Source organism: Galendromus occidentalis, unplaced genomic scaffold, assembly GCF_000255335.2.
Source record: "Galendromus occidentalis unplaced genomic scaffold, Mocc_1.1 scf7180000077442, whole genome shotgun sequence".
In the NCBI taxonomy this organism is placed as follows: Eukaryota; Metazoa; Arthropoda; class Arachnida; order Mesostigmata; family Phytoseiidae; genus Galendromus; species Galendromus occidentalis.
In genome coordinates, this window is record NW_003805430.1 from 444,846 (window position 1) to 468,389 (window position 23,544).

A 23,544-nucleotide genomic window follows, 5' to 3' on the forward strand; every position below is an offset into this window, starting at 1 on the left:
ACCATGAAGGCAAACGCCGCCGTACCTTCAATTCTGCTTTTGGCCTTTCGAGCTGGCGCTCGCTTTTCTCGCACAGACTTGTAGAGGTTGGGCAAGAAGAGCGGGTCTTCGGCAACAAACTCAGGAACCGATCTTCACGTACCTTATCGATTCCGTCTGATGATACTTCGTCACCGTAGAGACGCCATACCGTCCCAAACTCTCTTCAAGAAGCGACAGAATTGCCCAAGAAAGAGACTCGTCTGGCTGTGCACCCGCAGCGGGAACGTTTGAAGCTCGATCCGTGTGATGTACTCCCGAGTTGGGATCTGCGAATCGCCGTATCCGACATGCTGTGCTCATCTAGCTTACCCTTTGACTTTCGATTAGAGCTTCGAATTGCATCTTCAGCACCTGAGTAAAGCCTACGCCGTTCGTTCAGATCGTTCTTTCTCTCGTTACAGTTTTCGCGATCGGTGCTTCAATAAGGGCGAGAATCATCATGGGGAACGACTCAAGATCTCTCGAAACAACTGAAGTTCAGGTGTTCGAGAATCCGAGCGGAATACTCCCGAACGGGTCGACCTCCCCCGAAATTCCCAAAAACAGCCAAGCGACCGTTTCTGTGTCGCCACGGGGTCTTTCTTGGGGGAGGGCTTCTTGTGTTCTTGCCTTTATATGCACAGGTTTCCTTCTGCAAGGTGCGAACTATACCCACATGACGTCATTCTTCAATGTCTACGCCCTCGAGGAGAAAAATCTATCATCGGCTCAGTACGGCGTCATCATGGGGGCCAACTGCTTCATCATGATATTCGTCTCACCGGTCACAGCGAAGCTCGTCGAACTGAGATACTTCAAGGATAAGAACATCATGTTCGTCGCATGGACCATCGACGCGGTATTTTGTTTCGTGTTCTCCTTCGCGTACAATTTCGGTCCCGGATATCCATTTTTCTTCGGATCCCTGACTCTTCGCATCCTCGAAGCCTTCGGGACCGCGGTGGGCTTTGTGATGCCGTATGTGATCACTGGGCTTGAACTTAATGAGATCAATCACATAATCATTCCGGTTTTGGAGACACTAGACGGACTGGCGGTCGTGGCTGGTCCTGCGATCAGCGGTATACTATTCGATCTCGGGGGTTTCCCTCTCCCCTTCCGGGTTCTCGGCGGCGCGTTGATGACCTTGATGTGTCTCGGCATATGTTTTTTCCCCGAACCCGACGAGAGGTCTGACGTCGAAGAGAAAACGTCCGGAGGGGGTAGTCTGAGGAGGGTCTTGAAGTTCCCCGTCGTGGTGAACGTGCTGTGCACCGTCAGTTCTTTCGTTTTGCTGTCGTTCAATGAGTCGACACTCGCCTTGCGGCTCAATTCGAAGTTCGCAATGAGCGCTACCGAGTGCGGTCTGCTCTTCTTATACGCGGGAGGGCTGTACGCCTCTTCGAGTCTATTTCTTGGTTACACATCGAGAAGGATTTCAGACCCACGTCATCTCGTTCTCCCGTTTCAAATCATCATACTGTTTGCTCTCCTCCTTCAAGGACCTTTGATTCCTGTAGAGCAAACGAGGGGCGTTGTTCTCTTGGCTCAGATGCTCCTAGGACTCGGCGCCGGACCCGCGTTCGTTTGCTCTTATTTACATTCTCTTAAGTATATTTCGAATGGCGACGAAAGCAAAGAAACGCACGCTGCTCTAGGAGCAATGTTCACCTCAGCCACCGCGATAGGCGGCGCCATTGGACCTCTCATGGCGAACGTACTGCTCGACTATTGGTCGTATGAGACCGCGGTAGCTGTGAGCGCCGTTCAGACCTTGCTCGTGACAGCATTACTAGCCTTCGCGACTTTCCATAGTACTGGAACCGCCCGAGGAAGTTGAAAACCGATCCTTAGTCTTCGTGCAAGGTACGCTGTAGAGAACGAGGGCGCCGGCGGATCCTAATTCCTCGGATTTATGGATGGCTGTCGCGTCTGATGGGTCCACAACGAGTTGCTTCCTCATCTCCTCGGCATGTAAATATATTTATTCCTCTGAGCCGTGGTTATTTTATGGATATTTTACTGAAGCTAGTAGTACAGTTATTGAGATATCACTGGGGTGGGATCTGAAGCGATCGGTCTTCGAACAGAATATTCAATGTGACTCTGACCGCTGAGCGAATGACGCAAGACGCAACGAGAAAAGCCGAGATGGAAGGGTAGAGCTGGGTAAGGGGATGTTCGGCCACGACTCCGATTCCCGCGATGGATTGCGTGGCGTAATGCCACACTCTTTAGGAGCATATTGACCCACTCAGATCATCTCAATCGCTTTTCAATTCCGAATGGTATGCGGAAGGAAAATTAAAGTGTGTTCGGACCCCTGAAAACACCTGAAATCTTTGAACGGTCATTGCGCGAGAATGGAATAAGCTAGAGACTCGCGCTTGGTCGCGTCCGGAATCTGGGAACACAGGCTACAAAACCATGTACCAATCACCGTCCTGAGATATTTCTTTCCATGAGATACAGATCGATTTTCGTCTGGGAAAATCATTTCTCCGTGATTTTTCCGAAAAAAATATGATGACCAAGCTGGAATCGCTTGGGACAAATTTTTAGAGGTCTTCGCGTTCCCACGGATCCAATTGCACCAGTCCGCAGTTCTCCTTTTAGCTGCCTTTTAGACGTAATCTGCTGTACTTTCAGCTCTGCCTCGACTACTTTTTCCCTGACAACGGAATGCCGAAGGAAAATGTGCTTAGTCCTTCGAGGGAATTCGGCATTCATGGACGACTTTACCGCGGCGGCATTGTCCACAAAAATCGTTGGAATCCCATCATACGAAGTTTTCTCTTTGAACAGCTTCTTGAGCCATATCATCTCTTCAGCTGCGTCGCTCGCAGCAAGTATTTCAGCTTTGACTTTGACTGAACTAAGAAATGGCTCCACCCACAAACATGGTCACTACACCTGAGGTGGATCGTTTGGTGTGGAGACAACCTCCATAATCTGAACCGCTATAACCATGCAGAGTTGCAACGGCTCTAGTTCCGAAATAGGTGATCCCGAAGTCAATAGTCCCGGCAATGTATCGAAGAACTCGTTTCAGCATGACAGCATTTTCTTTCGAGGGATTTTCGAGCGTTCTCGAAGGAACCCCAATGCTGAATGAAAGATCCGGTTTCGAGCCGAGCATCAAACACGATATCGCTTCTACGGCTTGACGATAAGGGAAGGTTTCGGGAGCTTCCGAATCAGAACACTTGCCTTCATCTGCATCTTTCCCTGATTCGCGGATCATCGGAGTCGTAAGGGGCCTGCTTTCACCAAAGTTGAACTTTTCTAAAATCTTTCTGGCTTGCAGAGGCTGGCTGAGTTTTATGTTATCGCCATCTCTCTTGATATCTATCACCAGGAAATAAGTTGCGTCCTTCGACGTTATCTTGAATTGAAGTCGCAAGCCTGCGAGCCACTCTATAAGGGCAGACTCGTTGGAATCGGCGAGCAAGCCGTCATCGACGTAGATGGCGAGGAGCAACTCTTCTTTTCCTGATTCCCGGATAAAGAGACAAGGATCTGACTCGCTCTCACTAAGTTCGAGTTTCTTGAGCTTTGTAATGAACCTCTTATCCCAACAACGGGGGCCTGTTCCATGTGGCTGCATATACATATATCTGCTCTTCCTATTCACCATACAGGAAGGCGGTGGTGACATCGAATGTCCGAGATGGAGGCCCTCGTTCGCGGCCACGCTAATGATTGATTTTGATTTGTGATTGATTGTCTTGATTTCAATAGGAAGATAGCATTCGTTGCTTCGTTCCTCCGAGAGCGTAGGTTACTATCTCGAGACTTTACTTATATAGAGAGCCGGAATGCTTGGTCATCCGAAGGCAGCTCAATAACTACTCCAACACTTTCCCTTTTGCCTTCAGAAAGTGTCTTTCAGCTGCCCGTGCATGAGTGTAGTTTTCATAGCTCTGGAAGTTCGTGAAGTACTTGGAGCAATGGTTTACAGTTTACATGCTGTGTAGCCCCGTTGTCTACCCACCAACGATCAGGATCTCCTGCAGAAGTTTCGCAAACCTCTTCCGATATTGCTAGAGCCATGCTGCCCCTTTCTGGTTCATTAACGGTGTTGTTGGGCTTCCAATCAGCTATCCATTTACGGCATTCTCTGATCCAGTGACCCTCTTCTTGCTATGATTACAAGAGCCAATCTTCTTTCTTCGGACTACTTCCGATCCCCTCAATTCTAAGGCTTCAGGCTCCAGGTCTATCCGTTTCCGGAACATTCTTGAAGTTCCGTTCGCACCTACATAGCTGCGAGACTAGTTCTTCAAAGCTTTTCTCCGTATCTTTCGATAAGAGCATCCAGCTAGACCAGAAATTTTCAAAGGTCGTAGGCAGAATTCGCAAGACTTTGCACATCAGAAGCATCTCTGGGAGCTGATTCTCTCGCCTGGCTCGTGGTCCATTGTTGGGCTCCATGAACAGACTCGATAGTTTTGCCGTGTGCGTTGACACATCTACATCAGGAGTCAGGAGTCCAATTGAACGCGAGAAGTCCGTGCAGATCTTGAATAATTGATCCTTAGATGAAGCTTCGGATAGCTTCTCCAGCGCCTCCCATGCGTCAGCCGCTGTTTCTCTATCCATGATCTTCTGATAAACACTGTCTGTCACAGCACTCGAGATGATCGATTTCGCATAGCTATTCGCTTCACGATGTAGGTCGCTCTTTGAGGTGTACTTCAACTGATCTTTCGTAGCACCACCTTGTGGAGCCTCGGGTCTGACCAACTTCTTATCGATGACATCCAGTGCCGAATCTTCCGCTTCCATAGGTGCTTTGCTAGGTCCATCCCTCGGCCAACTGCTCAGTCTCTATTTGACTTTCTCTACCCAAACGCTCTGGCCCCATAACCCATAACCCGTTGAGGTTTCAATAGAGAGATAGCAGTTGTTGCTTCGTTCTTCCGGAAGAATAAATTACTATCTCGAGACTTTATTCATATAGAGAGCGGGAATGCTTGGTCATCCGAAGGCAGCTCAACAATCACTCCAACAACCTGAAGCGGTCAAACTCATCGGAGTGCCCTTCAACAGAGTTGCCAGAACTGAGAGCTTGTGTTTCGTTTGCGGTTCAACGGCTGCGCGTCGTCTTGTTCCCTCTGAAGTCAGATGACGGCTGGAATTCGGTGGGCTGTGGAAGCCGTTCACGGCATCATCAAACACACCTTTAGGATTTTCGACCATCGAGTGGACAATGATTTACTTCCGAGGATCGGAACGATGCTCCGGATCGCGTGTTACTTGAAAAACCGCTTCGGGAAGCGTCGGACCTCTGATGAGAGCATGTTCCGCGAATAGGTGGAGCGCATGAAAGAGATGAGAAATGTTCCGAACTCCCTGGGAGAGGAAGTTCGAGTGAATAACTGGAATGCAGTGCGGCGACCATGGATCGAAGTGAACCCCCACTCGGTTGAGGACTTCCCGGAGCTGTATGAAGATGATCTAAAGGTCCTCTTCACAGGCACTTATCAGCTCTGTCAGGCACTCTCGTATACAACCGAGATGATGAATGAAGATGGCAAGCTTACGCTGAAGTACCGTCGCGAGAAGAGCCACATCCTCAAAGTCCAAGTTCAGTCCCGTCATGAGGGGGCTGAAAAACACCGGTGCTACGTGGGCTGTGTCCCGTTTTCAATCGGAATCACAGCGATTCAGCATTACTACTGCGAGTGTGAAAACGGAGCTCGGACGGTGGGCTGCTGATCTCATGTAGCTACCGTCATTTATTATCTATCCAACGCGCGGTACCTCGCTCAAATCGTCCGACCGGCGGCAACACTCAGCTCGCTTTCTAATCGCGGTGCTAATGTGCCCGTAATCGAAGAGATTCGCACAAAGTGGATTCTTGGTGACCTCTATGGTGTTCGCCACAGAGCGCGACCGAGATGGCTGCATATAGCAGAACCACTGCCGAAGGCTCTTGCTCGACTGATTGACAGAGCTCGAAAAAGCCCTCTGACGTTGGCGGGAGCGTCCATAGGGCCGTCGAGCCGTTCTCGCTGAGAAGTTCTTGAAATATAGTGAAGTTTGCTACAGTGAAGTTCTTGAAATATAGTGAAGTTTGCTACAGTGAAGTTCTTGAAATATAGTGAAGGCTGGTCTCTTCAGGCGGACCATTGTTCCGCTGAGCACCCGATCGAGCTGAGTGCGAGAACGAATCGGGGGTCGGATTCTGGCCCGAAAAACCGGTCGGCCCCACTAAGCGCTGGCCCCTCTAGCATGAGCGGACGGTACTGAGATTCGATTCAATCGAAATCCAATCAAGAAAGCCGACATCCCGGAAATGGATGGATCTGATCGCCGTTGTGGACGCCCTTCTGTAGAGACGGGCAGATAAATCCTCCCGGAGCGAATGCGATCGGGCCACAGTGTGAAGCCGCATGAGCAGGAAAGAAATCTATGATGGGAACAATTAAGTATTCTTCCATGAATGGCAATGCCGGGAATTCCTGGAGAAAGTTACCGGAAAACTTGACCGTCGCTTGCTGATCGATGGGATAAGGAGGATAGACCGAAATTATCAAATGTTTGGAGATTCGGAAATGAAACAAACCGCGGCTTGGTGTCGAATATCTACAATCGCTCTCTGCCCCGCAATGCGGCTCGTTGGAAGATCATTCCCCTGGCGCAGCGGCACGCGCCGAGCTCAGCTATATTGCATGGCCCCTCGCCCCCCTCCATCCAAGATCTCGCTCCGGCCCGTAAGGCTTCACGTTGAGGCTCATCATAGTCGGTGGTTGGTCGGCCCCTACCAAGACAATGGCCCTGCCTCCCCCCAGAATAATCCTGGGCGCCCGCCTGCTCCGATATCATCTGCCCGGATCGCCCCGCGAGAACCATCCACCGAACCTCTCGCGGAGTTGTGCCCATTATCCGTAGAATCGAGCTTCCTTCATGTCTTCATCTCGAGAGTCATGGCTGAGCGCTACGTGAGTTTTATGCTCAGAAGTCCTCAACGTGAAAACTCCATGAGGAATTCTACGCTCTAGTCTTGGAATTTCTCGTTTGTTTCTTTCTCCATGTGGGAACAGAGGATTGGTTCTGGTTTTTTTTTCCGAGGAAGCGGCTGATACAAGTGATTGATCGAGCGAAGATGAGCCTGGTCAACCATCGGCGAGGAAGACGATTCCGCCGAGGTAGTCTTGGCGCTGACGTCATTGTGATTCGGGTCCTATCCTCTATCGGCAGAGAACTCCACCGAGGCTGTCGTTCGGGAAGCAAACAAGCACTGAGTTCTTATGAGTAAAATCACTGGGCATCATCCATTCGAATTACGATCGAGGTCTGCCTCATTCCGCCTGCCTGATTTTATTCGACTTTCTCATCTGCGTTATCAAGGAACGTATCTCCAAGTCTCGGACGCTACTAACTTCCAGCCACCAGTAGCGATGGGAAAGCCAGTCTGATCACATCATGATATTAGTAATCTGGTCGATGCGACGGATGATCAAGGTTAGCTCCGGACTATCAGGCACCTTCTTCTTGGTATCGCTTCACTCTCACGTGGTCCCGAAAGAATCTTTTTCTCTGCGTCATGATATAATCTGCGCATAGGAGCCGAGCTGCCAGATTTCTTGCGAATGAGAATTTTTAAATAATCCTTCCCAAGAGATACGTGTCCTACGAAAGCGTACCGAATCGATCTAGACCAGAAATGCTGAGAAAGTCTTACGCTGACATTCTCTGAGCGCTCTAATCCCGCAGAACCTCCGCACAGACTCGACTCGACCACAGAAGCTGTAGTTCATAGATAGTGAGCGAATACACCGGCTGAATATTAAGACGCGGCAGGGATGTGCAAATCGCTGCTAAACCGCTACCAACAGCCCTCAAACCTGATTCCGCTTTGTATTCGGTGCTCGGGAAGCTTCGATGATCGCCAGGCCTCTGGAATTTCGCTCTGAATCCCCGATGCGTAGGGTGGTGTTTGTCAGCTTGTAAACCAAGTTGTTTGCTCCTGTCCAGCGGGAATAGGGTTTCCAATCGAACTCCGTCGATGCACAGTTTCCTTATCCAAATTTTTTCTGTGTCGGGAATTCCGGCGGCCGGATTCGATGGATGCAAGGCTCTTGATGAGACCCTTGACAATCACGAGTCCTTGGATAGGGAGGCCTCCCAATTGAGGCGAATAAAAAAGTGACGAGTACACCCGAACTTAGGGCTCAAGCTCGAGCTCAGGAGCTCCGAGAACATCTGCTCGAGCTCCTGAATTGCGGGCAGGGGCTGATTTTCTGAGAATTTGAATTTGCCCCGCCTTCGGTGATGTCTTCACATGTCATTCGGAGCGGAACACCTAGTCACAAGGCGGGCGTCGCCCTATCCCCGCGAGTTTAGTTGTAACAAAACGTCCGGAATGTAAGTCGAAATAGTGGCTAGGTCCCTTTGGCGCTCAGCTTGATATAGACAGCTCCCCACTCCTGACTGACTGTCTGTCTCTAGTTTCCAGACTAACAGGCGAGCATCTCCTCTCTGCGATGGATTCCCCGCCTCTACCCTGACATCAGAAGGCTCGGTATCCGGATGCATCTCCGAACGGTCTCATATGGGCTCCCAACGTGCAGAAGGGTACTATAACGAGAAACTTACGAGTCGTTTGCCGCGGCAGAGACAGCGGTGGCGTATCTCGAGCATTCAATCCGGACGGCAAGCGGGTCTCAGTTAGTTCTTCCCAGGGAAGAACCAGGCGATCCGAAGAGGCATGTCCTGATGACTGGGCATGACTGGGATTCCCGGTGCATTCGGTCGTCCGATTATTATAGATCCCGACTCCCGAGGAGTGTCTCTCCGTTGCTCTGCTCGGATACGTAAGAATCGCGTTTTCCCCAAAGTGAGAGGTCATTGGATCAAAGCGATTTCTCTCTCATGACGGAAGCTATTAGGACGGTGTCCTATCTCGCACATGACATAAACGACTTTCTGCAAACTTCTCCTTGCTCAGACTTTGCTTTCTGGACCCATCAGATCGTGAGTTACCGGTCGCGAGAGGAGAGTGCGAATATCATTCCGGGAGTCTCGGAACTCTCATAGTATAGACGGGCTCTCGCTGGAAGAACGACGATATGTCATTGCTACCTTCAGCCGATTCTTCAAAAGGTACAACACGCCAGCCTTTGATTATCCAAACGAACTCAAACTTTACCCAAGCTACAGCCTGCATGGCTTTCCTCCTGAAACCCGCGTTCTCTATCGTCCTACAATCCGTCGCACGGAAAGTTCCGCTGGCCTCGGACCAGGCGTCTTGAATAATTTTCCTCTCGGGAAGAAGATTAGGTTCCTCAACCGTTCTGTGCTAACCCGCGAATGACGGAGATCGTTCCCCCTAGAAATTCATTCTTTCCTCAGCATTCAATCCCCTTCCTGTCTCCGTGTCGCCTCCCTGTCACCCAACGATCCCGTTTCCGTTTTTCTGAATTCTGTTGTTCGACTCCCTCGCTCCGTACTACGAGTGAGCTTCTTGCTCGCGTTTCCCGCCTCTTTTCGAATCGACCCAATCTCCATGTACACTGGGCGTTATGGCCCACGGCTCGCGAAGCAGTCTCTCATTCCGGAAGGTGAGCAGTGCAGTTTCGGTACAGCGCAGATATCAGCCGGGGATTCAGGGCAATTTCCAGAGTGCGGTCATCTCGCCCCTTCCCCGACGAACCTGAGAAAGACTTCGTTGTGCTCGCCCTCTCAGTCACCACAGGCGCCAGACAGGTTTCAGCTAGAGATCGCGCATCTTCCCCGCTCACGAGTCGCGCGTTCGCATCACAGCCCAATCAAGTTCGTGAAATTGATGTTTTGGGAGAGGCGACGCTCAACGAATATCGATAGGTAAGTTCGAGCTGGTGTCCGAATGCTTGTCGCGATACTTGTTGCACCGGCGCGGAATCCGGCGTTCGAATGATCCTCTCCTGCTTGAATCGGCGCCTTCAGCGCACCGTCACGACTCAAAGTATTTCTCTCGCATCACCTGCCTGTTCCCATGGGCATCGATCGACTCATTCTTGCCCGGTGGCGATAGTTTCCGCGGGGGAAATCGGATGATTATTGCGGAGAAGACCAATTTTAACTTGACCGCCCGTTCTATTCTCGCAGAGTCGGAAGACGATCCACAACCGTACCGCATGCCGTCATCCGAAACTTGGACCAGCTTCCATTTGATTTCCTGCACGGCTTGGAACACTCTCTCGCGAGCGCCTTCAAAGGATTCTCACAACTTGCCCTCGCTAGACCCCTCGATTATTGCTTCATTCGCTGCCGATAAATGATTGCAGAAACTGTCATCATCGGACATCAGGCCCCGCCTTGAGGGTGGTTCCGAGGAGGACGTCTCCCAGCGCCAGGCATATCGAGCGCTTCCCGTTCTTTCCTTATTGAGGCGCCTCGCCAGATTCGGGCTACCTAGACATGACGGCCATCCTGGAGGTCCCGGAGAGGAAAATGGCAGGGAAAGCGGCCGCTCCGAGCGGCCTGAAATGGGGACGGGCTTCTCTCGTAATCGTCTTCATAAGTTTCGGTTTCCTTCTACAAAGTGCAAACTATTCTCACGTCACATCATTCTTCAATGTTTACGCACTCGAGAAGAAAGGACTTTCTTCGACCCAGTATGGCATCATAATGGGGTCCTACAATTTCGTAATGGTATTCGTGTCGCCTCTGACGGCGAACATCGTCGCTCGGAACTTGATCGGGGACAAAAGCCTCATGTTATTCGCTTGGACTTTCGACGCGATATTCTGCCTGATCATGTCGTTCGTGTGTAATTTTGGAGCGGGAACTCCATTTTTCGTCGGAGCTCTAGCGATCCGGATTCTCGAGGCTTTCGGAGGGGCAATGGGTTTCGTGATGCCATACGTATTCACCGGGATAGAACTAAACGAGATCAATCACATTATGATCCCGGTACTGGATACCATTTACGGATGGGCGGTCGTAGTAGGGCCATCGTTGAGTGGATATCTATTCGATACCGGGGGCTTCTCCTTGCCATTTTGGGTATTGGGAGCAGCCTTGCTGTGTTGGACACTCTTGGCGGGGTGTTTCCTCCCTACACCAGTGAAAAAGGGAAACGAAGAGGAGCAGACAAGCGGAGGTGCGAGCCTATGGAATGTACTGGAATTCCCTGTGATCGTAGACGTGCTGTGCACGATAAGTGTGTACATACTGATCACATTCAATGAGTCAACGCTCGCTCGGCACCTCAATAAGAATTTCGGCTACGACGCGACCCAGTCCGGATTGTTGTTTTTCGCAGTGGGGGGTGTCTACGCTGCAATGAGTTTGATCTTCGGATTCCTTTCGAAAAAAGTCCCTGATCCCCGCCATTTCGTGCTATGCGGTCAAATCGTAACCCTTGTCGCCCTAGTTCTACAGGGACCTCTGATTCCAATGGAACAAACGGAAACGACCCTCATCATAGCTCAAATGCTCTTGGGTGCGGGAGCCGGTCCAGCGTTCGGTTGCTGTTACCTGCATGCTTTGTGGCACCTCTCGGATGGAGATGAGAAAAAATAAACGCACGCTGCTCTAGCGGCAATTTTCGTTCCTGCCTTTGCGATTGGGGGATTTATCGGGCCGATCGCCAGCAACATTGCCCTCGAATATTTCTCGTACGCTACGACGGTCGCTCTCTGCGCGGTACAGGGCGCGGCCGTATCGATCCTACTTCTGTGCACAATTTGTTTTGGTGTCAATAGAGCTGAAAGGAAAAGATGATCCGTTTGGCTCTGTCGAGGCTCCCCCCACGGCGAAGCTCCACATTCCTCCGAGAGAGTACAATGGACTCAAGCCCCCTGAGATGGAGTTCCAGCTGTTCATTCTGCGAAGCATTGACTCTGGACTGGCTCCAGGCTGGCTGGCCGGCTCAATCTATCATTCCTTCTCGACTTTGAGTGTCAAAAAAGTCTTTTTGAATGCTGACTATGGAGTCTGCAGTCTGCATGAAATATGAAATTAAATATGTAATAGACTACGGCGAAGTCATACTACAGCTGAGCTGATCGAGAGATTTCACAGCGAGATTTCTATCCGGCAAAGATGAAATTCACAGTCAGCACCCGAGACGCGATCACGAGATTCGATTCGGTGAGCATTTGCTTCTGAAGGCCGATTCCGAACGAGACACGGTGACTTGCGAACCCGAGAACATCGTGTGTTAGCTGCGAATTGAATACGGCGGTAATCAGCGGCGTCTTCGAGTGTCATTCCAAGAGCATCGGAACGAACGTTTTCTTGGTTAAGAATATTCAATTCTGCACCTGTAATAAATCCGGGTCTGACCCCGCTTCGCAGAACAAGGAGCGGGCGGCGATACAGCCGCTAATCGATTTTTTCGCGAATGAATTCTGCTGACGATGGTCGCTGAGACTCCCGCGCATGGGCCAGGTTTACAGCCGAGATCGTTCGGTACCGGAGAGATCAATCGAAAACCTTTGGATTATACTGCTCCCTTAGGGAACCGCTGAGTGAGCGATTCAGCGGAAGAACCATCCCGGCCTATCGCAGAGACGGAACTCCCATTGATCGATGACGAGATCACCGAGCAACGGTTTCAAGAGGATATGGAGTCAGGAGCTGTCGCTATGGCGAAGCGTGAGGACACGAGATTAGACCGGGACGGCCTGTTCTAGACGCTTACGCGCATGAATATCACCCGGGCATCATCCCGCACCGGAGACCCTGTCCTTGACGAGCACCTTCTTCCCCTCAGTGGTCGGGAGTTCTCGCACCATCACACGGATCGGGAACTGGATAGTCAATTTCCGCCTCGAATGGAATCGGGTCACCATTCGCCCACTTATCTAGAAAGTAGCTTGTATGCGGAGTCTGAGGGTCCCTAAAAGAAGTTCTCTTTCCATCACTTGAGCAAGCTCGCATGCAACCGATGCGACGCGGAGCTTCCAGAGGACGCGCTCCTCATGAGTTTCCCTTCCAGAATCGCTTTTGCGATCGCTGAGCTTCAAGGAAAAAATTCCCAGCGAGACATCCTCAGTTTTCGCTTGCGACGCGTTCATCAGCATTCCTAGCGTGGCAGATGTGTCTCTCTTTCCTGATTCGGTTACTTGAAGAGGAGCTCCCGACTTCTTCCACGAAATCGTTTCCGCCGGAGGTGGCTCATCCTTGCTCGATTCGATCATTAATTCTTCATTTTGTTTTTGTTTCTTCCTGTTCCCCAGTTGATCAGGCTCGAATCCCGAGAGGCTATCGACCGGGCGCCTGCTCGTTGCGGAAACAGGGGACAGACCGCCCATATGTCCAAGGGCGTCCGTAGGATTTTTATGGGGGGAGGGGGGCAGATTGGGTCTTTGCATAGGTCTGATATCCATTCAGTTGTGGGAGAGCAGATTCCCTTCAGCATTATGCTCTCTAGCGGATTCCTTCACCGTATGTCCGGAGCCTCTGGCGAAGGATGCTTCCGGAAGGAGCAGAAGGAAAGTAAGACGGTCGGTATATTCAGGCTGTAGAGAGGAAACAAGATTTTTGGTCAAGAAGTGTCCCTTTCCCCGATCGGACCGGGCTGGATTATTCGCTCAGAGCCTTGAGATACCGATCGTTTGCCTCTGCACGCGGGAACCGGAGCTCCGGTGAAGGGGGAGCCTACTCCGAGTCCAGTCGGCAGAGCGAAGGCCTCTTTCTGTGGTCGGTCCAATATCTGACCGTGAGACTCCGTCTCACAAGTCTTGAACGTGAGGCTGATCTCTGACTACCAAGTCGAACGGTTTCCAGTCTGCCTGAGGATGAAAATTTGAAAGAGCTGAAGCCCAGCACGCGAACACCCAGCGATTGTCCTGAATTGAATGACGGTTATTTGATCCTCAAAGATTTCGAGTATCTATCAGCGTCGACCTTACGGAACACCATCCTCGGTTTCCCCGAATTCGCCTGGCGCTTTCTCCAAAGAGGCAGGGAATAAGGTGGTGTTCTCGATGTTTTGCCAGCGCGAATCGTCTGCTTCATATGCGGGCGCCATCAGGCGATAGGGTATCGCAGTGACAAGAATGAAACCGAATTTGATCCACCACGACAGGATTTCCCAAAAAATAGACTCGTCTGGCTATTGTGCACCCATAGCGAGAACGTTTGGAGCTCGATCCGTGAGCTGTTCTCCCCTACTTGGGATCTGCAAATCGCCGGAAAGCCGTGTCCGACATGCTGTACCCATCTAGCTCAGCCTTTGACTTTCGATAAGAGCTCCGAATCGCATCTTCCGCACCTGAGTAAAGCCTACGCCGTTCGTTCAGATCGTTCCTTCTCTCGTTACAGTCCTCGCGATCGGTGCTTCAATAAGGGCGATAATCATCATGGAAAACGACTCACGATCTCTCGACACAACTGGAATTCAGGTGTTCGAGAATCCGAGCGGATCGACCTCCCCCGAAATTCCCAAACACATCCAAGGGACCGTTCCTGTGTCGCCACGGGGCCTTTCTCGGGGGAGGGCTTCCTGTGTTCTTGCCTTCATATGCACAGGTTTCCTTCTGCAAGGTGCAAACTATACCCACATGACGTCATTCTTCAATGTGTACGCGCTCGAGGAGAAAGATCTATCATCGGCCCAATACGGTGTCATCATGGGGGCCAACTGCTTCGTCATGATATTCGTTTCACCGGTCACAGCGAAACTCGTTGATCTGAGATACTTCAAGGATAAAAACATCATGTTCGTCGCATGGACCATCGACGCGGTATTTTGTTTCTTGTTCTCCTTCGCGTACAAACTTGGTCCCGGATATCCATTTTTCTTCGGATCCCTGACTCTTCGCATCCTCGAAGCCTTCGGGACCGCGGTGGGCTTTGTGATGCCGTATGTGATCACTGGGCTTGAACTTAATGAGATCAATCATATAATCATTCCGGTTTTGGAGACAATATACGGACTGGCGGTCGTGGCTGGTCCTGCGATCAGCGGTATACTATTCGATCTCGGGGGTTTCCCTCTCCCCTTCCGGGTTCTCGGCGGCGCGTTGATGACCTTGATGTTTCTCGGCATATGTTTTTTCCCCGAACCCGACGAGAGGTCTGACGTCGAAGAGAAAACGTCCGGAGGGGGTAGTCTGAGGAGGGTCTTGAAGTTCCCCGTCGTGGTGAACGTGCTGTGCACCGTCAGTTCTTTCGTTTTGCTGTCATTCAATGAGTCGACCCTCGCCTTGCGGCTCAATTCGAAGTTCGGAATGAGCGCTACCGAGTGCGGTCTGCTCTTCTTATACGCGGGAGGGCTGTACGCCTTTTCGAGTCTATTTCTTGGTTACATATCGAGAAGGATTTCAGACCCACGTCATCTCGTTCTCCCGTGTCAAGTCATCATACTGTTCGCTCTCCTCCTTCAAGGACCTTTGATTCCTGTGGAGCAAACGAGGGGCGTTGTCATCTTGGCTCAGATGCTCCTAGGACTCGGCGCCGGACCCGCGTTCGTTTGCTCTTATTTACATTCTCTCAGGTATATTTCGAATGGCGACGAAAGTAAAGAAACGCATGCTGCTTTAGGAGCAATATTCACTCCAGCCACTGCGATAGGCGGCACCATTGGACCTCTCGTGGCGAACGTCCTGCTCGACTATTGGTCGTATGAGACCGCGGTAGCTGTGAGCGCCGTTCAGACCTTGCTCGTGACAGCTTTACTGGCCTTCGCGACCTTCCATAGTACTGGATCCGCCCGAAGGAATTGAGGGATCGGATTTACTCCCTCCTCATCTACTCCTGGTGAGCACGTCTTGTAAACGAAGAGCGAATATTTCCTGGAGGGAGACGCGGACTGATCGTGGAGTCCGGATCGGAAGACCGATCCTTAGTCTTCGTGCAAGGTACCCTGTAGGGAACAAGGGCGCCGGCGGATCCCAATTTCTAGGACGTATGGATGGCTGTCGCGTCTGATGGATCCGCCACGAATCGCCTCCTCATCTTCTCGGCATGTAAATATATTTATTCGTCTGAGCCGTGGTTATGCAATTGATATTTTAGTGAAGCTAGTAGTAAAGTTATTGAGATATCATTGGGGTGAGATCAAAAGCGATCGGTCGTCGAACAGAATATTCAAAAAGACTTTGACCGCTGAGCTGATGATGCAAGATGCACAAGGGAAAAGCCGAGACAAGTTTTCAACGGATCCCGTCTGGGAGGTCTCATAGGATTTCGATCCAGGGTCTTGTTTTGACGCGATGAGCTCGCCAGCGACGAATTCTCTTATCGCCGTTGAGGAAAGTCTACGGACGAAGAGCGGTAGGATAGAACGGTTGTAATAAAACGTGAATAAAACGTTGACTTGAGATATCAGCCATGATTCTCGATCGATATCCTTCATTCCCCAGAATCTATAGAGCGGGTATGCATGACTATCGAATCCGGAGCCCTGGTCGGATGGTTCTTCGGAGCGATTTACCAGTAGCATGAAGAGAATTCTCGATAGAAGTCGGTATGACGAAATCCCTCGGTTTCCGGGCCCCGGAAAGGGCGCTCGACGAAAATATTTGGCAAAGTTTGGCGCAAACCACTTTCATCCGCCAGGTTGTGCGCCCTCCGTTCTATTATTCATGTCCAGGAGCCTAGCTGTTTCAAAAAGCCACCATGTGTTCTAAACTCATATCATATATACACATCGGAGCAGAGCGCTCCTTTCTGAAAACACATGCTGATTTGTGGATAAAGTGCGAAGTTGTTCTGGTATTCGTCGATGCTTGATGAAAGACTTTTCTCTCAGCGAGCCACATTCTATTCCAGAGGCGAGTTCGGAGCTGCCCTTGGCTACCTATCTGGTAGACTTAGCCCCGTATATTGATGCACCAGCGTTCGGCGCGCCCTCGCGCTGCTGGCGCATACATTGCTCCCGGTGTCACCGTCTCGGGCATTCCTTGCAATGTGAAGCATTGAACATTCGAACACTCGGAGGAAGTCAACAGAGAACTTCGGAACACGTTGCGTAGGGCGATTACTCCCAGCAGGGAGGGCGATTGACGGAGATCGCTTCGAGAGCCCGCTGCTGTGCCCTTCTGCCCTTCTGACGTGTTCTCTGTCGATGTTGCATGCGATCAGCTTCGCGAATCCGTTCACGGTTGTCCGCTGATAGTGTACCTCTGTGTTGACGTTGCCTCAATTCTCCCTGCGTCGGAAAAGATCTTGAACCTGAGCGAGTTCGAGAGGCGATCGGTTCTTCAATCGCTGAATCCATTGTGAAACACAAACTTCTCGAGGAACACGGAACAGAATAATATTCTCAAGACAGACACTTTAGGGTACACTCAAAAGTAAAATATTCTTGGAGTCGGAGGAGCTCGATTAACCGTTAGGAGTTTATTTAGGCCTCGAATATGCGCTCTGACTGCGTGTTGAAACGATCAGAAACTTGGAAGCTTTTCTAAAGGAAATTAAAAAGTAAAAAGAAAAAGTAATAGAGGATGCCCGGCGAGCGGACGATATACAAAGGAGTATGTCTAGGGAAAATAAGGTAGGAACCGCATGCTTCACGGTCATCCGCAGTTAGCCCTGAGTGCGCGGCGGCGGAAGCATGAAAAAACGACGCCTTTTGCCGCGGCGACGGAATCTGCTCGCGGTGATTCTTGAGTGCGCGAATCTGCGACGGTTTTGGCCGCGGCGGCGAGTCATGGGTGGGAAGGGAAACGCTCTCGCCGGCACTGTGGTATGGCGAGGGGGACTCGATGACGTCATGTTCCGCACTTCTGAGGGCGAATTCTGGCACTGAGATGCAACCCCTCAGAACCAAATTTGGCCTGAGGGGCAATGAAGAGCGCTCGGATGCCTTGCCTTGCCCTTGCCTTGGGTAGCTGCCCTAGACCCCAACGTGACAGACGCGCGGCGTTTATATATGGTATGGAATGGATGGATCGTTCCCTTCAATTCATTGGCATTCTCCAGCGGCACGGCACCCTCTCACAGGCGGGAACTGCTCTGATATGCTCTCATATTGGGGAGACCGTATTCGGACTCGATTAGAGAACAAAAAAAATGAAACACAGACTTTCTCTGACAGACGGGCAATCCTTCTCGGAGGCTTGGGAATAGATGGGGATCCCTTCCGTAGACGGTAATGGGATCCCGCGGCCCGAGTCCTTCGATGTTTTCTCGGCGTCGTCAATCGCCGATCTCCAAACTCTAAGCGATCGAGTCTTTCCCCCATAGACGGGGATTTCCACCACACGAGCGTTGGCTTGCTCGAGGGAGAGGATGAGCATGCAATCGAAGCCCTTCTTTCGACGGCGAAGGCAGAGGAGGATTTAATTCGTACTCAAATCCGAAGCAGTCCAAGGATGAAGTCGACTACGGAAGAATATTCAAATCAGATTTCTGCTTCAGAGGGTTTCTCGAATGTTTGGGACTACCCGTGTTGTGGGTAAGCTGTTCGCGGCACTTCTGTGCCAACAAGTGCTTGCCGACCGATTCTCCCGCCGGGAGAATATAGGGAAATACTGTCACACAGGCAGAACAATTCCGACTGATCCAATAAGCCAAGCTTTAGGAGTAGCTCACTCGACAAGGAGTCCGATCTCATCGGTAACCGTAAATTATGACTCCCGTCTCATGTCCTGAAGCGAGAACTGCTGACTGCCTGCCTTTCAGCTGGCCATCTGTGATCTGATCTCCACAAGCTTGTTCTCAGAATGGATGCCTCGCTTCGGATATGGCACAGAGAAGCCCAGCCGAAACCCACACGCTCCTCGGGAAGATTCAGGGACGTTTGACCTTCCCGCTCTTGAAATTGCGAAATGCTCCAGATTCGGAAGCGTTCAGTTCAGTGATACTTCATGCCTAACACAAGAGATGCAATTCCCTTTCCCTTGATGCCCGATGTTAGAACCTACCCCAAGCGGGTACCATTACCCTCCGCGTTCGGGATTTCCATCGCTCGGCTGGTGGATGGAATCGAATGATTTCGATAGCTCCGGATGGGAGGAGGGACGACAGCCCGACGCACCACCGCCATATCGAGATAGTAGCGCTCCAGAATGCCTCAGACGCATAGCTACAGGTGAATCTAGCAAAACCTACGTGGTTTGTTGCTGGGTGGTACCCTCCGATCCTTGGGAGCACCCGGACTGTCTCTCAAAACCCTGAACGGGGGTAACCCGGGTTCCCTGTCCAATATCCTGAGGGGATGCGAGGAGGAGCCGATCCTAAAATGGAACAACAGAACGTGGGATCATCGTAATTCGAATCCTTGCCTCGATTACATAGTGATCGCAGCGGAAACATCAGCGAACTGACAGAGCGTTCCGGAGAGTAACTGTCCGAGATTTGGAATTATCATCTCATCTCGAGTCTCTGTTCGTCGCCCGGAGAGGAAAATGAGCGCAGAACTTTCCGAATTCCTGACTGCTCCATTCCCACCGGCTCCAGAGAATATCACCGGCGAGGAAGCGATGCTTCGCGGCTCTGTGCACTGAACTCCGCGTATATACAGGAAGCGTCACGATCAGTGCAATGCGCCATCTGATTTTTCGCGGCGGCGACGACAGGCGAAAAAAGAGGCGGGGGCGGCGTTTTTCAGCGGACTTGAGACTCACGGCGCGCCGCGGTGCTCTCTTACCCGGAGCGACCTCCATGGGGAAAGTAGATCCCAAGGAGTGAGCTAGGGCACGAAAAAAGGAGTAAGCTTCGGAATGGCGAAAGTAGGAATCGAAGAGCGAGCACAAGTTTGGTTCATTTATTCTTAAGTCACTAATTCTGCAAGATTCATCGATTATCGTGTATGAAAAGACGAGACGGCAGGCTCGTCATTCCTATTTCGTCTCTTGATGTGCGGCGAGGGGTCGACAGAAAAAGTTATGAATCGTCTCGATTCTCGGATGAGATGAGGTGTCTTCTACGATTCTCATCATCAAGCGAGCGCATCGAGCTCGGCCCAGGTTCTCTTTCTCTGACTTTGATGAACACTTTCTTCTGTATTCCCTCGATTCGCTCCGAAAGTCTTCCAAAATCTTTCAAAAGGTCTCCAGACTTTTTACCATGGGGATCATGACGGTGCGCCGTTCCGCCGCAGGACACCGTGCTCAGAGCTTGGCGATGGCGATCTCGGGGCGCGGCGCACAGCTCTGGTCACGATCGGACGACGCTCTTCCAAGTTCTTTGTTTCTCCCCATGATTGAGTCCGAGCCTTGCTCCGACTTCATCTGTGGATTGGACTTTGTTGCCCTTCGCTGTTTCCGAATTCAGGTATTGACCAAAGGAGTTCTACGACAGCCAGCTGAGGGCTAGAGTTTGCTTCCAGGATATGGAGGTCTCGCCCCCTTTTCCTGACGAATCTGAGAAAGAATGCGTGGTGATTGCAATTCCATTCACAAGTGTTCGTGTTCCGCTCATAATCCTACTGCTTCCTCCTGTGTCTAATGACTATCGGACTATCGATAAGCTGCAGGGCAGAGACGGCGACCAACAATAATTGATGGGTACGTCAGACTCTGTCTCGTTTCGCGGGCAGAATCAAGATTCACCGATGACGGCTCGACTCGACCCGACTGTCTCCTCCCGCAGGGTCAGAGGGACATCGAGACTCCGAGCGAAAGGCTTCGCGCAAGACCGGAATGACTTTCTTTTCGGGTATCTGCTCGTTTTGGAGCACTCTCCCAGGGCCCAGGGCTGAAAGATTCGGATCAGCCAATTTCATGGAGCTCTGCGTTTTTGCTCGATCCGTGCAAATTGTCCCTTCAAAGTGAGCGCAGAATCTACCCTGATTTCGTCCAAGGGTCGCAAATGACTGACATCTAGGGGAGTCTCGGGTAACCCAGTCCCTCAAGTGCAGCTGCTTGGTGTTCCCTTATTCCTCCAGGGCCATACCCACTCAGACTAGAACCACTCTGTGATGACACCGACCATCGACACAGCGGCTGGAGCCCCGACCGCTACACGCGGTGTTGAGTCGAGGCGTGCGTTACTCGTAGTTGCGTTCATCGGCTTCGGTCTTCTCCTGCAGAGCGCAAATTATTCTCACCTCACTTCATTCTTCAATGTCTACGCGCTCGAGGAGAAGAAGCTATCCTCGACACAATATGGGATTATCATGGGTTCGTATAACTTCGTCATGGTGTTCGTGTCGCCTCTCGCAGCCAAACTCGTCAGTCTACGCTTAGTCAATGACAAGTCACTTCTGCTCGCTGCCTGGACTATCGATGCGTTATTCTGTCTTATGATGTCTGCCGTATACAAACTGAGGCCGGGCCGCCCGTTCTTCTGCGGATCCCTCATCATTCGGATTCTCGAAGCATCCGCTTGCTCGATAGGCTTCGTGATGCCGTACGTGTTCAGCGGGTCTGAACTCAACGGGATGAGTCACATAATGGTTCCCGTATTGGATACGGTCTACGGCTGGGCGGTCGTTGCGGGTCCTGTGATGAGTGGTTTGCTTTTCGACATCGGAGGCTTTCCGCTACCTTTCTGGGTCCTGGGAACAGCCCTGCTCGTTTGGACGTTCCTCGCAGTGTGTTTCCTGCCTGAGCCACGCAAACGAAGGACTGAAGCACCTCGGAGTAGGAGCCTATGGTTCGTGCTCAACTTCACTGTGATCGTGGACGTACTCTGTACGATGAGTGTTCACCTACTGATCACCTTCAACGAATCGACGCTCGCCCAGCACCTGAATGTCAAGTTCGGTTATGATGCAACCCAGTCGGGCTTGCTCTTTTTCGCCGTGGGAGGAGCGCACGCCGTGACGAGTTTGATCTCCGGGTTTCTCTCGAAAAAAATGCCCGATCCCAGGTACTTTGTTTTTGGCGGGCAAATGGTTATGCTAGCCGCTCTGGTGCTGCAGGGACCTCTGATTTCGATCAAGCAAACGGAAATGACCCTCGTCCTGGCTCAAATACTCTTAGGAGTGGGGGCGGGACCCGCATTCGGTTGCTGTTACTTGCATGCCTTGAGGTTCCTCTCGGACTGGGGGGAGAAGAAAGATACGCATGCAGCCTTGGCCGCGATCTTCGTTCCCGCTTTTGCGATCAGTGGAGTAATCGGACCCATAGCCAGCAACATCGCTCTCGATTATTCCTCATACGAGACTACAGTCGCTATCGGTGCGCTACAGGCGGCGGCAGCTACGATTCTGTTGCTGGGAACGATTTGTCTCGGTCCTAGGAGTTTCCAAAAGAGTGCAGATGTCTAATGACCTCGCTTCCTGCGAGCCAGATCTCCGCAGCTCACAGAGGAATGCGCATCTGTTGATCTCCATTCACAAAGAGCAGATCCTCGGTCGGCGATGGAATTGAGCTAACTTTCCTTCTTTGCGCAATCATCCAAAATCGACTACGGATTAGAGGGAATCCATTCCAGATGGTGGCTCTCCACCGATGTCGCGCGTTGCAGATTTCAGGATTGCCCGGATTGTACGACCGATTCAAGAACCTGGCTCCTTCCTCAGAACGATGTCTCCTGTTTTTTTTGCACTCGAACTTTGAATGAAAACATATTGTATCATTGAAGCATAGAGGCTCTGGACGTGCGTACTCTCCAATGTTCGTTGGGAATAGGCCAGTTCTCGAATAATTGTACGATAGCTTATCCGAGATGGAGTCTAAGGCGTGGCGCATTTACTGAGATATTCTGCGGGTGTCGATGGACCCAGGGCTGGGTTTTGGATTCCATTAGATCAGGCGAGTAATGAACAAATTATACATGTCCGACTCCACTTATAAGTCTTGATGTGCCAATCGTAATAAATGACAAGCAGTAAACTCAACGCAGGACTCTCGAAGCTGGGATGGATAGAATTTCTTCATTTTAATATTAGACTCGTCGGATATGCTGTCCCATCTAAACTTCACGGGGCTCCTTCCGACCATCCTATCCTTCCACGGGACTCGGATGTCGGGGACAGGCATGAAAGCTTCGCAGCTCGAGGGAGGTCTCCGAGCCAAGAAGCTCTTTTCGCTTCGGAGGGCCGAGTGAAGCGGACCCTCGTACAGTAACTTCTCAGTCCCGCGGATCACGGAGTTCGCCGGTGTCGAATCAATCTCTGCCTTACGGTGTTGAGAATTCGTGTCAATGCGGCCGGCTTTCTCGGTATGAATCAGATGTTGCACTTACGTATTCGAACCAACAGGAGAGTAGGAAGCGTCAGAACCTGTTGGCTGGACGGCTGGAGTCGAGGCTTCCTATGAGCCGTTCAGAGTACCTTTTTTGGAGGATCTCTCGCGTCCGAGTCTCTCAGCACAGAACTGCTCAATCGTAAGAGGATGCCAGAACTAGGCCGACGTCCAGCAGATCGGAGCTGTTCCTGCCCGAGCTTGTGAATTCGGCACAGCATTGCCATTCAAGATAGAGGAGCTGAAAGTGATTCTCTGCCACTTGAGGATCAGCGCGCAACTGAATCTTGCCGGGATAGTCATCAAAGGGCTGAAGTAGAGGAGGAGATTGGCTCCGCTATGCTATTCCCGGATTATTCTGGAACTTTTGACTGAATCCTAGAAGGAAGCACGGGAGCTTGTGCGTTCGGGATGCGGTCTGTGCCCATACCGCAGATTCTCAGATACACGTAACTCAGTATAAGGCAGAGTCAAAGAATACTCGACAGCTGGCCCATCCGCGGTG

At 51.2% G+C, this 23,544-nt stretch overlaps 4 protein-coding genes across 4 annotated transcripts; all 4 read left to right on the top strand.

Annotated features, from left to right (window-relative positions):
* The first annotated feature begins 481 nt into the window (after nucleotides 1–481).
* LOC100897687 (MFS-type transporter SLC18B1-like) lies at nucleotides 482–5,834 on the top strand. Its single transcript, XM_003743332.3, has 3 exons — nucleotides 482–1,835; nucleotides 5,501–5,645; nucleotides 5,753–5,834. Exons 1-3 carry the CDS (start codon nucleotides 482–484, stop codon nucleotides 5,832–5,834), a joined length of 1,581 nt encoding a protein of 526 aa, XP_003743380.3.
* A 4,594-nt stretch (nucleotides 5,835–10,428) lies between these two features.
* On the top strand, nucleotides 10,429–11,736 carry LOC100897978 (MFS-type transporter SLC18B1). The gene is given in 1 exon segment (XM_003743333.2): nucleotides 10,429–11,736. A coding segment is annotated over 1 exon segment (1,308 nt).
* Nucleotides 11,737–14,321: 2,585 nt separating this feature from the next.
* On the top strand, nucleotides 14,322–15,686 carry LOC100898125 (MFS-type transporter SLC18B1-like). Its single transcript, XM_003743334.2, has one exon. It carries the CDS (start codon nucleotides 14,322–14,324, stop codon nucleotides 15,684–15,686), a length of 1,365 nt encoding a protein of 454 aa, XP_003743382.2.
* A 5,141-nt stretch (nucleotides 15,687–20,827) lies between these two features.
* LOC100898266 (MFS-type transporter SLC18B1-like) lies at nucleotides 20,828–22,120 on the top strand. Its single transcript, XM_003743335.1, has one exon. It carries the CDS (start codon nucleotides 20,828–20,830, stop codon nucleotides 22,118–22,120), a length of 1,293 nt encoding a protein of 430 aa, XP_003743383.1.
* The last annotated feature ends 1,424 nt before the right edge of the window (nucleotides 22,121–23,544 follow it).

Coding starts and splice junctions, on each gene's coding strand:
- LOC100898125 (XM_003743334.2), top strand. CDS start 14,322: ATGGAAAACGACTCACGATCTCTCGACACAACTGGAATTCAGGTGTTC.
- LOC100898266 (XM_003743335.1), top strand. CDS start 20,828: ATGACACCGACCATCGACACAGCGGCTGGAGCCCCGACCGCTACACGC.
- LOC100897687 (XM_003743332.3), top strand. CDS start 482: ATGGGGAACGACTCAAGATCTCTCGAAACAACTGAAGTTCAGGTGTTC. Junction 1,836..5,500: donor AGCCTTCGCGACTTTCCATA/GTACTGGAACCG, acceptor TCCTCTTCACAG/GCACTTATCAGCTCTGTCAG. Junction 5,646..5,752: donor GAGGGGGCTGAAAAACACCG/GTGCTACGTGGG, acceptor GATCTCATGTAG/CTACCGTCATTTATTATCTA.